General features: G+C 39.4%; 1 protein-coding gene across 1 annotated transcript in view; it reads left to right on the top strand.

The window, feature by feature from the left end:
* DSCAM (DS cell adhesion molecule) overlaps positions 1–17795 on the top strand; it is a 742440-nt gene that overhangs the window by 464628 nt on the left and 260017 nt on the right. Inside the window, 1 exon segment of the mRNA XM_057544948.1 lies at positions 15786–15905. Within this exon segment, the coding sequence (XP_057400931.1) occupies positions 15786–15905 (120 nt within the window).

The following is a 17795-nucleotide window of genomic DNA, read 5'->3' as shown; positions in this document are numbered from 1 at the left end:
AAGCAGACTCTTTCTTTTTTTTTTTTTTTTAAACATCTTTATTGAAGTATAATTGCCTTACAATAGTGTGTTAGCTTCTGCTTTATAACAAAGTGAATCAGTTATACATATACAATATGTTCCCATTTCTCTTCCCTCTTGCATCTCCCTCCCTCCCACCCTCCCCATCCCACCCCTCTAGGTGGTCACAAAGCACCGAGCTGATCTCCCTGTGCTATGCGGCTGCTTCCCACTAGTTATCTATTTTACATTTAGTAGTGTATATATGTCCATGACACTCTCTTACCCTGTCACATCTCACCCCACCCCCTCACCATATCCTCAAGTCCATTCTCTAGTAGGTCTGTGTCTTTATTCCCGTCTTGCCACTAGGTTCTTCATGGCCTTTTTTTTTTTTCCCTTAGATTCCATATATATGTGTTAGCATACGGTATTTGTTTTTCTCTTTCGGACTTACTTCACTCTGTATGACAGACCTAACTCCATCCACCTCATTACAAATACCTCCATTTCATTTCTTTTTATGGCTGAGTAATATTCCATTGTATATATGTGCCACATCTTCTTTATCCATTCATCTGTCGATGGACATTTAGGTTGCTTCCATGTCCTGGCTATTGTAAATAGAGCTGCAATGAACATTTTGGTACATGACTCTTTTTGACCTATGGTTTTCTCAGGGTATATGCCCAGTAGTGGGATTGCTGGGTCGTATGGTAGTTCTATTTGTAGTTTTTTAAGGAACCTCCATACTGTTCTCCATAGTGGCTGTATCAATTTACATTCCCACCAACAGTGCAAGAGTGTTCCCTTTCCTCCACACCCTCTCCAGCATTTATTGTTTCTAGATTTTTTGATGATGGCCATTCTGACCGGTGTGAGATGATATCTCATTGTAGTTTTGATTTGCATTTCTCTAATGATTAATGATGTTGAGCATTCTTTCATGTGTCTGTAGGCCATCTGTATATCTTCTTTGGAGAAATGTCTATTTAGATCTTCTGCCCATTTTTGGATTGGGTTGTTCGTTTTTTTGTTATTGAGCTGCATGAGCTGCTTGTAAATCTTGGAGATTAATCCTTTGTCAGTTGCTTCATTTGCAAATATTTTCTCCCATTCTGAGGGTTGTCTTTTGGTCTTGTTTATGGTTTCCTTTGCTGTGCAAAAGCTTTTAAGTTTCATTAGGTCCCATTTGTTTATTTGTGTTCTTATTTCCATTTCTCTGGGAGCTGGGTCAAAAAGAATCTTGCTGTGATGTATGTCATAGAGTGTTCTGCCTATGTTTTCCTCTAAGAGTTTGATAGTGTCTGGCCTTACACTTAGGTCTTTAATCCATTTTGAGTTTATTTTTGTTCATGGTGTCAGGGAGTGTTCTAATTTCATACTTTTACATGTTCCTGTCCAATTTTCCCAGCACCACTTATTGAAGAGGCTGTCTTTTCTCCACTGTATATGCTTGCCTCCTTTATCAAAGATAAGTTGACCATATGTGTGTGGGTTTATCTCTGGGCTTTCTATCCTGTTCCATTGATCTATATTTCTGTTTTTGTGCCAGTACCAAACTGTCTTGATTACTGAAGCTTTGTAATATAGTCTGAAGTCAGGGAGCCTGATTCCCCCAGCTCCATTTTTCGTTCTCAAGGTTGCTTTGGCTATTCGGGGTCTTTTGTGTTTCCATACAAATTGTGAAATTTTTTGTTCTAGTTCTGTGAAAAATGCCAGTGGTAGTTTGATAGGGATTGCATTGAATCTGTAGATTGCTTTGGGAAGTAGAGTCATTTTCACAATGTTGATTCTTCCAATCCAGGAACATGGTATATCTCTCCATCTATTTGTATCATCTTTAATTTCTTTCATCAGTGTCTTATAATTTTCTGCATACAGGTCTTTTGTCTCCTTAGGTAGGTTTATTCCTAGATATTTTATTCTTTTTGTTGCAATGGTAAATGGGAGTGTTTTCTTAATTTCACTTTCAGATTTTTCGTCATTAGTGTATAGAAATGCAAGAGATTTCTGTGCATTAATTTTGTATCCTGCTACTTTACCAAATTCATTGATTAGCTCTAGGAGTTTTCTGGTAGCATCTTTAGGATTCTCTATGTATAGTATCATGTCATCTGCAAATAGTGACAGCTTTACTTCTTCTTTTCCGATTTGGATTCCTTTTATTTCTTTTTCTTCTCTGATTGCTGTGGCTAACACTTCCAAAACTATGTTGAATAATAGTGGTGAGAGTGGGCAACCTTGTCTTGTTCCTGATCTTAGTGGAAATGGTTTCAGTTTTTCACCATTGAGGACAATGTTGGCTGTGGGTTTGTCATATATGGCCTTTATTATGTTGAGGAAAGTTCCCTCTATGCCTACTTTCTGCAGGGCTTTTATCATAAATGGGTGTTGAATTTTGTCGAAAGCTTTCTCTGCATCTATTGAGATGATCATATGGTTTTTCTCCTTCAATTTGTTAATATGGTGTATCACATTGATTGATTTGCGTATATTGAAGAATCCTTGCATTCCTGGGATAAACCCCACTTGATCATGGTGTATGATCCTTTTAATGTGCTGTTGGATTCTGTTTGCTAGTATTTTGTTGAGGATTTTTGCATCTATGTTCATCAGTGATATTGGCCTGTAGTTTTCTTTCTTTGTGACATCTTTGTCTGGTTTTGGTATCAGGGTGATGGTGGCCTCGTAGAATGAGTTTGGGAGTGTTCCTCCCTCTGCAATATTTTGGAAGAGTTTGAGAAGGATAGGTGTTAGCTCTTCTCTAAATGTTTGATAGAATTCACCTGTGAAGCCATCTGGTCCTAGGCTTTTGTTTGTTGGAAGGTTTTTAATCACAGTTTCAATTTCAGTTAAGCAGACTCTTTCTTGAGCAATAGGTTCCCATGTCCTTCCTCTGTCCTCACACCTTGTCCACATGACCCCTCTCCTTCCTTTCTTGTTGAAGAGTAATGCTCATTCTGTCTACTTGCCAACAAAATAAAGTGGAGCATGCTTAGAATTCATATGAAGGCACCAACTTGGTATCTGTGAAAAAGATTTTCCCTGAGTGAGTAAGAAAGTCTACCTTCAGTTGGATACAAAACAAAGGTACAAATGGCCTTATGCTAATAAAATTGGGATACATGAAAATTTTTTCCCATTTTTGAAGATGCATAAAAATGGGAGCCAATCTAGTACTGCTTCCCAAGTGTTTTCTTATAAGAAGAACTGACTCTTGCTATCATTTGTGAAGGGCAAAGCAGTGAGTACATTAGCCTGTCTCCGATATAATCTGCTCTGAAGGATCCAGGTCAGAGAACAGAAATGCTACATAAAAATGTACAGGAGTGTTCTGTGAATCACTTGCCTTTGCAGGAAAGGAAATCAGACTTTTTTGACCAAGGCAAAGGTCAGATGACCTGGAATTGAGTCTAGCCAATCAGGCTAATGTAGTGGATCACAATCTGATTAGTCTCTCCGTGTGGTTGTTTTTTAAATATGTTAAATAAGGTTCTGGGAAATTAACATTAAGTCAGTAGTTAGGTGATATAGCCCCGAGAAAGGAAACGTGCTTCAAAGCAGGTCAGTAGCTGGAGAAATAGTCAAGGACAAGATAATGTGTGGGGGCAGTGTTTCTCAATCTGGACTTCACCATAAAATCTCCTGGGAGATTTAAGAAAACATTGATGACCGTTTTCTGGTCCTAACTAAGCCCAACTAAATCATTATCCATCTCCCAGATCTCTGGGACGTTATTTTTTTTTTTTTTTTTTTTTTCAATTCAAAATCACCTGTTAGTGGTTCTTGAATTTTGTCACACATTAAAATTGTGTGGGGAGCTTTAAAAAATTCCTGATGTCCAGCTTGAAGTCCAATTAAATAACCATCATTGGAGGTAGGACCCAGGCACCAGGAATTTGTAAAATCCCTGAGTTGATTCTAATATGCAGCCAAGTTTAAGTCCAAGCACCCTGGGTAATTTGAATATGCAGCTATTTTAGAAGTCTGGAGGTTTTTTCTAAATGCAAAGAGAGGCCGTTGGTGACTTTAACTAGGCTAGTGGCATGGCCTGATTTATGTTTTTAATCATCACACTAGCAGCTGTGGAAAGAATGGACTGGTCCAGAAAGCAAGTAGGTAAGAAGCTGTTTCAGAAGTCGAGGCAAGATAAAAAGCACCTTGAATGAAGGTGGTCACAGTCAAGGTAATGAGAAGCAGACGAATTTGCAATATGTTTTGGAGACGAATCAAACAAAGCCTGTATATAAAGTGAATGTTGCAAAGAGAGAGAAAGAGGAATTGTTAATTGAAGTACATATTTTGCCTAATAAGGTAAATGAAACTGTCTTCTGCAGAAGTGGACAAGATACAAGGAATAGCAGTTGTCACAAGGGAAAGAACGATGTGGGAGAAACAGGAAGGTCTAGACTCAAGGCATTCCAAAATTTAAGGTTCCAGAATAAGAGGAGGAATCAGCAAAGGAAACAGGAAGAAGGAACAATCAGTGGAATAGGAGGAAATCCAGTGGACTGTGGGGACCTGAAAGCAAAATAGGAAATAATCAAGAAAGATAGGTGATAACGTATATCAAATCCCACTGAAAGTAGAAAAAGCGGAGAACCAAGAATTGCTCACTGGGTTTTAGGAAGATGGATATTGTTTGTTACCTTGTAGAGTTGGCGTGGCTGCAGTGAATCCCTGATTAGTGGGGCTTGAAAAGGAAAGGGAGGTGAATGTGTGGGAACTCAGGAAAATACAACTACTTTTATATTTTCAGGAATGTTGGTATGACAGGAGGCGAGCTGGACATGGGACAAGGGAAGCTTACATACTGATGGGAATGAGCCAATAGAGAGGAAAAAAGTATGTGGCAGGATAAAGAGATGATTACAGGATCCAAGTCCTTGACTTAGTTAATTGGGTTCTTTGAACCAGTGGAGTATGTCCAAACTAGTGTACTAATAACCTCGGTGGGGCTCCAGAAAGTAGAACCAACAGAAATGGTTGGAAATTTCAGTGAAACAGATTTTGAGTCAAGTAACTTAAAAGATAAATGTAAAATTCATCAGATGGTGTCATCAGAGAGTAACATGCAGTAGGTTTATCCTCCTACCATCAACAGTTATAAAACTGGACAAAACTTTATAAAGTAACCATTTTCCAAATATGAAACAGGCAGTACAGGGCTGTGGTCCTAGAGAGGAGAGAAATATATGAGTTAAGCCCAAAATTCACCCCATATTTTTTCTTGGTGCACTTTCCAAACCATGATAGATGGATGCAGAGCCCAAATAGATAATGGTGATTTTTATGGTGATGAAAAACAAAGATAGACACTTAGATCTATTGAGGTGCTGGATATTGCAGGGCAGAGTACTAGAGAGTGGGGGAGCTGTTCAAAGAAAGATTTCTAAAAATCTGTATCGGGTTCCCTTTGAGTCTTTAGCTTAATACTACACTTCACATGCATAGGGCGAGACCCTATGAAACCTAGCAGAGGACAACTTCCAGGAGTATGTGAGATGAATAAAGATTCCAGCGGTCACACAGTCCTGAGAAACGTTGGAGTTCTGATTAGCCAGAGTAGAGAACACACAGGGAATTCAGTTAAAATCTCAGAAGAGGCCACACACTAAAAGAGGCCTAATCTAGCCCTGGGATAAGGGCTACTCTAGCCCAGCCCTAATAAAAAGCCTACAGGTAGCCTTGACAGGATTAAATTTCTTCACTGGTAAATCGACTGTTTGCAGGAATAACATTCAGTGTTCTTAAAAGGAAGACAACAAAATCCAGACTCTCAATATCATAGCATATCTGCAATGCCTTGCACATAATTACTGGGTATGAGAAGAAATAGGAAAATGTGAGCCATAAATAAAAGGAAAAAAAAAAAAAAAAGAAAAGAAGCAGCCTTATTGGCATACAGATGTTAGAATTAGCAGGCAAGGTTTTAAAGTAGATATAATAAGCATTTTCAAAAATTCAAATGAAAAGATGTGTGTAATGAGTGAATACATAGGGAATGCAAGAAGAGAAGTATAAAACATTTTTTAAAAAGAACCAAAAGGAAATTCTAGATCTGAAAAACACAATATCTGAAATGAGAAATTAACTGCATATATTAAGTGGGATCTTGGATACTGCAGAACAAAGGATAATTGAACTTGAAAAGAGGGCACAAGAAAAATACCCAAATTTTTTAGAGAGATGAAAGGCTTAAAATGGCAAACAATGCCTCCGTGAGCTTGAAGTAATGTCAAGGAGTCCAATATAAATATAGTTAGAGCCTCAGAAAGAAGGGCAGGAAAAACATAGATCTGAATAGTAATGACTTGAAAATTTTCAAATGTGGTGTAAAATATAAATCTACTGGTCAAAATGATTAATGAAGCTCAAGTAAAGTAAGCACAAAGAGAAAACCATGCCATAGCACATCATAGGGTGTAGATTTCACAGATTTTTGCATAATCTATCAAACTGTACATTTAAAACCTGTGAATATTACTGTATATAAATTGCACCTCAATTTTTAAAAAATTTAAATGTAAATTTTCTAATATTCAGAATTCTTCAAAAATGAAATAATGAAATAATTTCCTTCACAAAATATTAACTTTCCTGCCAACGGAGGAGACATCATTTATCAAAAGCCGAATGATATTTTGAGAGGCATTGTATGAAATAGGTGTCACAGGTTAGTGGCTGGCCTCAATAAAAAGTAGTTTCCCTTCTGGCATTAATGCTCAATGATTTAAAGTTAAAGGCTCTTATTTGCACTCCTTCCTCACGGGCTGTATCATATTTTATAACACATATGGAAAATATTCTAACTTCAACATGACTTTTAGTAAATACATCTCTCTGTTAATTCTATTTAATAGAATATATAAGGCACATGAGGTATACAACTTTCCTTAGCCCATGCTACAATGGAGATAGGTTTATGATTCATTTAATTAAAATTTAAACCTGGGCCAATTCTTGAGCTCATGTTGCATAGATACCATAATAGATCATCATGCTGATTTCAGAAAATAATCACCTTTAAATAAACCTTAATAAAGTCAAGGCAGCTTTCTTTGGGCCTACTCTTTTCTTTTAATTACAGTTGGAATGGCAATGGCTAAAATGAATTAATTAGATAAGGGTTACAACATAACCTTAACTCTCTAATGAAGCTTTCTCTATTTTAAAGTCCTTGTCTGTAGCAATCATTATTTTGCTTGTTTTTTTCAAAAATTTAACAGTCCCATGAGTTCAGTATTTTCTTGTGTCTTACTTGTCTGCAAAAGAAAAAAAAAAATCACTAAGCTTTATGTCTTCAAAATATCAATGGATAGATATAATCTTTTACACCCACTCCCAAATGACTGCATTTGCTCTGTCCTTCATTGCTTCATCTTTCCCTTGTTGCATCATGAAGCAACAAAGGACTTAGCACGTACTCCTAAATGCCAGTCCTTGGGGTAGTCACTGGGATGATGAAAGCTCATTTCCTCCCATTGAGAACTCCTGCTCCAGCGGGAATGAGGCAGATTCCAGAAGGGAGGGAGAAATCCTGAAGGATTAGAAAATATAGCAAGTAGTTAAGAGGAGAGGAAGGAAGACACCATGTTCCTGGAAGATCTGTTACTTGCGATGGCAGGAGGGCTTGACAGGGCAGATACATCTGTGTCTGGGGGAATGGTGTGCAAAATGGCAAAATGAATAAGGATGAGACTTGAGAGCTAAGTCTGGTCCACATCTTGAAGGCTTTCTGTCGCATGAAAGAGGTCTGGAGGCCATGGAAATTTATGAAGAGATTTAAAGCAGAAAAATCATATGGTTCATGGCAGGACGAGTCACGCATTGGAATAAAATGAGTCCAGGTAGGACGCCTGAAGGGGAGGGGTTTGTAGTCCCCATGAGAAGTGATGATGGCTGGAGCTAAGGTGGTCATAGGATGGGCAAAACAGAAGATGCTTTGCAGGATTTAATGGCCAGTTGTGTGAGGGAAATGTGTGAGAAGCCTTGAGGACAGACGTGCCAGAATTCTGGCCAAGGACTGTGCTGGGTGTTGGGTTGGGGAGTCGCTCCAGATGTAGAACATCTCACAAACTCATCTGTTTCCCCTCTGCCCTTCGTACACAATGACTGGAGCAGGGGACTTTCTCGCTGGATGACTAATGCCTGCCGTGGGTGACAGCCTCTCTTCTTGTATAGCTAGAGATCAGGCAGCTGCTCTCAGAATTTCAGATTTTAGTTTGAATGGTCAAGAGATGGAGTTTTATCACCACTTCAGCTAGATCCCATTCTGGATAAGCTAAATAGATCTTTTGGTGAAATGAAGAATCTTATTGATTATTGCCGTTTGGAATGAAGAGTGTTCCATACCGCACACTGTAGACTCACTAACTTTGGAACTTAATCCGTCCTTCGATTCATGAAAAATATGCAAAGGTATAGTTGGAGAAACAAAACCCACATAAAAATAGCAAGCCATGTTAGAGAATAATTATATGGGTTTTTATTTAAATCTTTAACTCAAATTGGAGAATGTTTTTCCTCTTAGGGCTTTAAAGTTTTCGGCCTGAGATGTAGCTAGGGAAAAGTAGAAATAGAATAAGGAGTTCAGAGACCTTGAAGTTGCCTTGTCTCAGTGAGGGTGGTTGGAAAGTCTCCAAGTGACAGACTGTTAATTACAAGAGCAAAACAACTTCTGATAAGGGAGAGGTCAGTGCCGTTTGATAGACTTCATGGAAGGCGTGAGCGCCATCAGCCTTGATGTATAAGTAAGGTTTAGAAAGAAAATAAAAAATATAGCAACAGGGCTTCCCTGGTGGCGCAGTGGTTGAGAATCCGTCTGCCAGTGCAGGGGACACAAGTTCAATCCCTGGTCTGGGAAGATCCCACATGCCGCAGAGCAACTAAACCCATGTGCCACAACTACTGAGCCCGCGCACTTAGAGCCCGTGCTCCGCAGCAAGAGAAGCCAACGCAATGAGAAGCCTGCAGGCAGCAATGAAGACCCAATACAGCCAAAAGTAAATAAATTAAATAAATTAATTTTTAAAAAATTAAATTCTCTGAGTCTCAGTTTCCTCATCTGTAAAATGGAAATAATGAGACTTACCTCTTGGAATTGCTGAGAGAATGGAATCAGGTAACAATTGCTATGTCCTTAGCACCCAGATAGTAGCAGGGCTCTCCAGTTTCTCTTCATTTAATGAATGAGTAGAAGGAGGACAGAGGCATGCAGACATATTTTCTGAGGTCAGTGAGGGATAAACAGCACCAGTTAAGACACAGAGGCTGTGCCACTATCATAGTTAGCCCGCCTGCTTGTTGGCTTGAACAAATACATGCTTGATGTAGAAAGTGATGGGGAACCTCAGAAGTCCTGGAACTGATTGCCTTTGGGGGTGGGAGACCAGTCTGGTAACAGTCAGTGGGCTGTGTCTCTACAGATAAGGGAACCCAGGGAAGACCCCTTGGCCTGTCAACTGACCCCCCAGACCCCATCCCTGCTTCCCTCGCCTCTCTTTTTCCTTCCATCCCTATCACAATTTGGACACCTATTAGCTGTGTGATCTTGAGTAAATTCCTTAAGCTATTTTTACCCCAATTTTCTTATTCCTAAAATGGAAAAATAGTTAATAGGGGTTTTCTGAGGGTTAAAAAAAAGAATGTATTTATCACAGCACCTGGCATATAATAAGCCAGCAGGTGGGAACTCCCTTTCCAGCTCTTCTGTTTCTCCCTTCCTTCCACTCACATCTGCATGACTTTGGTACATGATTGAGGACACATTACATAGAAGAGGCTGGGGGTAATCCCAAGTATCAGGCAATTAATTAGAATGGTGGCCTAGGGAATACAGTCAGAAAGGTAATAGTGCAATATAGTTTTGCAGAAAGTGAAGCAGTTGGGGATAAATGGTGTGTGGAAGGTAGAGGTGATAACTGAGACGTTAAAGCTGAGGTATAGGATAAAAGGGTAGGATTGAAATGGAATTTGGGAACCCAGTTCCTGGTTATTCCTTATACCAGAGTCATATGACTTTGGGCCATTGTAAAGCTAAGCACATTTTTGATAGTTTCGGTCACTGGGAAGATTTATGAATACTTAATTTAAAATAAATTAGCTGTTATCATAAGGGAAGTTAAAAGAAAAAACCCTTAGCACTTATGCATGTGCCTCATGACTTACACTGGCAGTGGATGGGTGATCACCCTAATGTCACACTCAGTTGGGTGACCTTGGCATAGATGAAGCCATTTTGAGGGAAAGGACTGAACTTAATGGCAAAACACGCCTGCCCTTTGGTTCCCATTATTGGCTCTGCACCACTGCGAGGAAAGCTACCAACACTATGATTTCCTATCTGTGATTCCAAAGGTCAGTTTTCTTATACTTCTTTATATCTTATGACGGGTCTGTTGTTTCTGGCTTTTAATGATGAACTGGCACATAGTGAAACAAACACATTATCTAAAAAGCCCTTACTTGACCTTTATTTGGCAGGAAAAATAAAACTTATACAAGGCCACTATCTAGTTGCTGTTTGTGGACCCAATTTATGATACTGTATTCATGCTATCATTTTGCTTCATTCATCCCTTCATTTTTCCAACAAATACTTGTTAAGCACCTATTTTATAATAGATGCTGTGAGTGCTGGGGGTACAGTGGTGATCAACACACAGAGAGCAAGTCCCTGCCCCATAAAACTTAGTAACAATCTAAATGGGAAAAGAATTTGAAAAACAGTGGATACATATGTGTATGTATAACTGAATCACTTTGCTGTACACATGAAACTAACACAACAGTGTTAATCAACTATACTCCAATATAAAGTAAAAAGTTTTAAAAAAACTTACATTTCAGTGCAGGAGAGAGGCAATGAGCACACAAATGATGTCAGGTGTCTACCTGTGGTATGAAAAGTAAAGCTTGGTAGGAGGGTTGAGAGTGATAAGGGAATGGAATTTTCAGATGCACAGGGTAAGCCTTTCTGAAGAGATTTTTGAAAAGAGACTTGACCAAAGTGAGGGGGTGAGTCACAGGTCTCTCTGTAGGAAGCGAGTTACAGGCAGAGAGACAAACAGGTACAAAGACCCTGAGTCAGGAGTGGGTTTTGTGGGTTCAAAGTACAGTAAGAGACCAATGTGCTCCCTGTTCAGTAGGAGAGAAGGGAGGGGCCAGGTTATCTATTCTGGGTATGACAGGAAGCCACTGGAGTTTAGTTTCCAGTGTCATAAATTAAATCTTACCTAGACTTTGATCAATTACCATCTTGACTAAATGCCATACAGCAGAGAGTGGCAATATTTATCTACACAGGACCCCCGTCCTCTGCCGCCACCACCAAATAGCTTCCGGTTTACCTTCAATAAAACTGAATCCCTGTCCCTGTTGACAGATAGCGAAACCTACATCCACTCTTTGGAAATATGTAGCTACTTAGAGGCCATGAGTTCCAAACATAAAACACTGGACTGCACCTAACACTGAAAAATAGCTGTCCTATTATATACCCGTCCTATTCCTCCCTTAAAAACAGCAAAAATGTCTTCCCTTTAATAAACAGACCAAAGCCAAAAATCACATATTTTAAACAACCCTCATCTTAAGCATCATGAAGCAGACAACTCTCTCAAAGGAATCCCTTCGAGACTTCAGATACTGTCAGGCTACATGGGTCCCATGACAGGATTTGGGTATTTTAGAACATATACGTCTCAGGTGACTCTTTTTAGGGGGACAGGAGTATTGCATGTGCACGCAATTATGATTCATAGAAATGTATGGCACCAGTGTCCTGCGCTGCCTTTTGGGGATGTGACATAATTATTTGGCTGAACCCATCCCTTCTATCTCTTTAATCACCCTCATCCCCACTGGAAAAGTCTCTCTATTGGAAAGCCAACTATATTGGTGGATATGTTGACCACAAATGAAGTGTTCTGCAAATAAAAGGAAACCAAAATATAGTTAAAAAAAAAAAAGGAAACCAGCATCTTTGAGGAATTATAGCCGAGACAATACAAAGTCTTCAGTCTTTAGGTCCTATCGTAAGTTTTGGCCAAAATCATGACAGTCCCGACAGCTCTGCAGCCTTCCACCTCCAGTTCTGTATCTCCTTGGCCAAAATCCTCCCGCAGAGCTCTCTGCTTTCTTCTGTTAGATGGTGCTTCTAGACCCGTGCTCCTCAAAGACCTTGTGCATTGGGGTCACTCTGATCTGAGTTATTAACTGAGCCATGCTACTTTGGATAGGGTCTGTTCCCTAGTCTTTAAAACTGGAACAATAGTATCCATTTATTGATTTGGCCATTCAACAAATATTTGCAGAATACTTTCTATGTTCCAGCACTGTGTTATGTGCTGGGGTGCGGTGGTCGGCAAGAAAGGCATGGTTCTTGTTCTCCCAGGTGTGCAGCCAGATGTGGGAGACGGGCATTTAAACCAGCACCACCAAACGTGTGGTAAAGGCTATGACATGATAACGCAGGGTTCTGTGGAGGCACTCAGTCTTGTCCACAGCATCAGAACAGGTGTCCCAGACTAAGTGAAATTTGAGCTGAGGTGTAAATACTACTAACTGATAATTTGTTAAACAAAGAAATACAGAAGCCTATGTGAAGACCCAGGGGGAGCTGGAGAATAGATAGACTGGAGCAAAGCTTACAAGAGGAAATGTCAAGAGATGAAGCTGGAGTGCAAGGACCCAAGTCATAAAGAGCCTTCAGAATATCATAAGGGTTTTCAATTGTGTCAAGGGACAATGCGAAGGCACTGATGATTTTAAACAGGGAAGTCACATCATGTGATTTCTCTCTTAGAAGGATCTTTCAGGCCACTGTGCAGAATGCATTCAAGTGGGCCAGTAGGTAGCAGGTAGACTAGTTAGGAAGCTGTTTCATAAATCCAGATAAGAGCCAGTTTTAGCCTTGTCTCAGGTTAAGTCCCCCTGAAAGCAGAGTGTGAGGTATAGGACTGGCTGTAGATCACTTATTTGAGATGTAATTCCTGGATCCCAGAGTGAAAGAATGAAGGGAAATGAGATAAGGAAAGGAGGGGGAAAATCAGTAAAAGTTGCTTTAATGAGCTAGTTGCTGCTGTGGGCAACTGGGGCTCATTCCTTCTGGGAACCTTCCAAGGCATCACACAGAACAGTTGTTCTCAAAGGTAGTCTCTGGACCTGCAGCCTCAACATCACCTGAGAGCTTATTAGAAAAGGCAGTGTCTTGGATCCTGCCTCAGACCTACTGGGTCAAAACTTTTAGGGACAGGGTTTAGCAACTTGGGTTTTAATCAACTCTTCAGGTGATTCTGACACCCTCTGATGTTTGCACAGACATAGAGCACACCTTAGAGTTGTTCAATAGGATTGGAGGATGGAGAGGCAGGGCATTTATCCCGACGCCCATTCCTCACTGGTTGCACCCATGAAGGTGAGTGTTTGTTACTTTAGAGAAAAGGCCCTGAGACAGCAAAGAGAGACTCATGTTCTGGGTGTGGTGCCCCTGCAAAATGCATGGAGCTGTCCACACTGCGGTGCTGAAACCGGATGGACGGAGGCACTTCACCACACACCCTGTCTACCCATCATGACTAGGACACGGCAATGAAGATGAAGAGAATTTGAGGATATGTGACACATTTGCAAGAAAGAATCATCAGCACCTGATACAAGGAGATTAAAGAGGGGCATAGGAAAGATAATTCTCAATTTTATGGGCCATTTCCTTCAGTAATTGCCTTACACTTACAATATGTCAGTGGTTATTTTCCATGTAAACCTCTGTGATCGGTTTTTAAATAATATTGCTTTGGATTAGAACCAAATCGAGGGGAGGGATCATGGATCAATTATAATCAGACATTCTTCCAGAGGAAATGCAAGAGATTAGCTACCCTGCCCATTTGACAAGAGATTCCTGGCTCTTAGCAGAATTTGAGCCAAATAGACAGAATGTACATGATTGCATATTTACCTTCCACCCTGGACAGAATGATTCTGACATGATGTCTTAAACTTTGCAGTCTACCCTTGTGGTTGTTAGATTAATTTTACTAGAAAACTTTGCTCTATAAAATCTCCAGCATTTTTTTCCTAGGAATAATTTTCTCACCATGAGACAGACAGACCTCCCTTATCACTTTTTAAAAATATATTTACATTTTATAGACTACACTTGTCTCAGAATACCACCTAAATGAAATAAAATTGCTCACTATGAAAAGACCCATTGGCTGTGCAAATTATTTAATTAAATAATTTGCACGTTGGAAACTGTGTTTATTAATGATATGTTAAAGCTGGACACACCTGCATTTACTAAATTAACCAACACTCCTACAACACTTCATATCTTCCAGGCACTTCTGACAACTTTTATGATCTTAATTCATGTTACCCCCATACCAGTGCTATAAAATGAGTTCCCAGTTTACAGATAAGGAAATCGAAGCTAAGAAACATTTGACAGCTTACACAATATGACCCACCTAGAAGTAGCAAAGTTGGAGATCAAATCCAGGTGTTTAGCCTTTGGCTCTGTGCTCTTAACCATCACTCTCTGTTGTTTCTTCCAGAGACACAGCAGTGAGTTCCATCTCTAGCTGCTTCTTGTCTTGATTTTGTTCCCCCCTCCTTGGCTGTTTGATGGGCAAAGTGACGTTCACTATGGCTCATGCCATTTCAGCGTGCTTCTAAGATCCTAACTAATGTAGACTCTAAACTTCTCCCCAGTCCATTTCGTGTAGTGGCTGGAATTCCTGTATATCTCTAACACATAGGACCACATTTTTGCCTCAAAATAAAGAATTCTGGAAATTGCAATGCAGAGAAGATTAGCTTTATCAGGAGTTGTGGAAAGGAGGGGAAGAACTCCCACATTTGCTAAGTATCTAATATATGGTGGACATAATCTATGTCCTCTCACCTAGTCTCGTGACAATCTCATTGAAAATCCATCCTGTAATCAGTCACTGATCTGCTGGAAAAGATTTCTGGATCCTAACACCTTTAGATGCTACCTTTCCTAGAAGAATCTGTATCTTCTCTTTAAGAGAAGACTTGAATACTCTTAAAATCACAATAACTTAACTCAAAACATTTATGTTCTCTTGGCAGGTATTTTTTAAGCAGAGTGCATGTGTATGTTTTGGGTAGGGATGGTGTTTTTTTCAGCATCTCATAAAACTCACCAAATAAGCAGTTACTTAATCTGTTTTGTTTTTTTATTTTAAATAGGTACTCTATATAGCCTTCAAGGCACCTCACTTCAGCTGGCTTCCATAGTCCCTTTTTGGCTCAGAAGGGTACTGATGTCAGAAATAATGGTCTATGTGTCTTTATCAGATTTTTAGGAAAAGTTCAATACCATGTTGTGTTCTTTACTGCCTTTAGGAAGAGACTATTAATTCTCCCTTCATCTCCTGTTAGAGAAAGAATAGATATTGGATGCTTTATAAACATTTCATACCCAAGAATGGATCCCTGATGATCTTCCATAACACAAATCAAAAACAATGTCACATTCCCTTGGTTTAGTCAAACTGCCACACTCCAGAGTCCAGTGCAAAGCAACTTCCATCTGCATCAGATCATTGATATAATAAGAAAAATCACCTGCATTGAAATTGTTTCCTTAATTGGTCCCTAATTACAAATCCTCTGCTTTATTTTCACACATATGTAAAGCATTCTTTGTACTTTCATGCTTGTTAAAATTCTTGGATTTCTTAAAATCACAGCTTTAATAATCTGCAGTCTTGTCTGAATTACTGGTGGCATTTCTCTCTTTTCAGTTCCTCCCAAGTTTGTGGTTCAGCCACGGGACCAGGACGGGATTTATGGCAAGCCTGTCATCCTCAATTGCTCAGCTGAGGGTTATCCTGTACCGACCATCGTGTGGAAATTCTCTAAAGGTATGAAGCTACTTGATTTGCTTGTTATCTACCAAATGTATGTTATATTCTAAAGGATGAGATGAGCATTTCTTGCAGAGATGTTCCTTACAAATATATACGTCCCCACCTCCACCAAGTGTATCCATCCTTCACATCACACCCCTAGTAACCCACCTAAGTGTTTTCATTTGGGCCATGAAATGTTCTTGTATAACATGCCCTTGGAAAGACCGGGTAGGGGAGGCAGTTTATTCATGTAAGTTATTTCAGCACCTGGGAAAGCTCTACCTTGACTACCTGGGAAAGCTGTACCTTGACTACTTATGTTGGATGACCATGATCTGCTTGGGGACCCCTGCAAGCCCATACACATGGAAAAACAAGTATAAATTGTCAGAATTACTCATTGTTGGAAAATTATTTCCCCAGTATTTAGATAAGTAAGGGTAAGTGGCTTTAGAAGGTTAAAATAAAACTACTGGTTGTTTTATTTACCTAGATACCATAGATATAAAAAACTACCTATCATCTCCTTGGTAGTCTCTTTTTAAAAGCAAAATTTCACCCTTAATTTTGCTTTCTCTTCAAAGGCAAAGCAACTTTTCCCACTATTAAGGTAACACTGTAAACGTTACATAAATTAAAATGAGCAGTGTTGGAAACTAATGAGGGAACCATTCTAGACATGGTAAAAATAATTTATTTCTATCTTATCACCTTCTCCAGGAAAGTTTCCTGAACTAGGCTTACGAATGTGTTGGAAATTCTCTTTCCTTTCTCATTCACATAACTTCATTCAGTAATTTATTAAACAGGTTAGGGCCAAATATATACTGATAGGATAAACAAACAACAAATAAATAAATAAATCATGTTTTTTTTTTTCCCTAACAATCTTAAGACTTAAGGTATATAGTGTGCTGCATTTTCTTATTGAGAAAGTAACAGCAATCAGAGAAAAACAAATGGCATACTTGCCACAGTTCCTTTTGGTGTATTTCCTTTAGGGAGAAGGAGCAGAGGGAGGAAAGAGAGGGATAGACACCGTTTGGTTGGGGGGAGAATCAATTAAATTTGTTTTAAATCCCTGAGATTACTCCCCTGTAGCATGCCACATACATTGCCCACGTGAAAAACACTTTATCCCAAAATAAAAGCCTGTTATTCAGAGTATCTGCCCGCGTGACTTCTTATTTGGGGCCATACTTGTAGCCCTATGTTGCATTACATGGAAACAAATAGCATACATTTGATTTAATGTAGTTTATGTCGATGTGCATGTAGTTTATATAGATGTGCATGTGCAATGTAGTTTATATAGATGTTACAAGCATTTTCCATGATGCTCGTCTTCTTCAAAATTATTTCTAATGCTTGACATTGTGTGGATGTTCTTTCTTTCTCTTGGGTTGTTTTCCATTTCTCACTATTACAAACACTGCAGAAGTGGACATCCTCGTGTGTTAGTTCAATGTGCATATGTGTGGTTGCTTTCTTTTTCTTTTTTTTTTTTTTTGAGGAACCTCCATACTGTTCTCCATAGTGGCTCTACCAATTTACATTCCCACCAACAGTGCAGGAGGGTTCCCTTTTCTCCACACCCTCTCCAGCATTTATTGTTTGTTGATTTTTTGAGAATGGCCATTCTGACCCATGTGAGGTGATACCTCGTTGTGGTTTTGATTTGCATTTCTCTAACAGTTAGTGATGCTGAGTGTCTTTTCATGTGTCTGTTGGCCATCTGTATGTCTTCTTTGGAGAAATGTCCATATAATCCCTAGAAGTGAAATACTGTGATCACACTGAAGGCTCTTGGTCTGCACTGGACCAGGACACATTGGAAAATATTAGGGCCATTTACACACTGACTAGTAGTATGAAGCTGTGTGTGTCTTGCACCCTCGCCAA

Source organism: Balaenoptera acutorostrata, chromosome 4 (assembly GCF_949987535.1).
Source record: "Balaenoptera acutorostrata chromosome 4, mBalAcu1.1, whole genome shotgun sequence".
Lineage (NCBI taxonomy): Eukaryota > Metazoa > Chordata > Mammalia > Artiodactyla > Balaenopteridae > Balaenoptera > Balaenoptera acutorostrata.
This window is presented reverse-complemented; position numbering and strand designations above follow the sequence as displayed.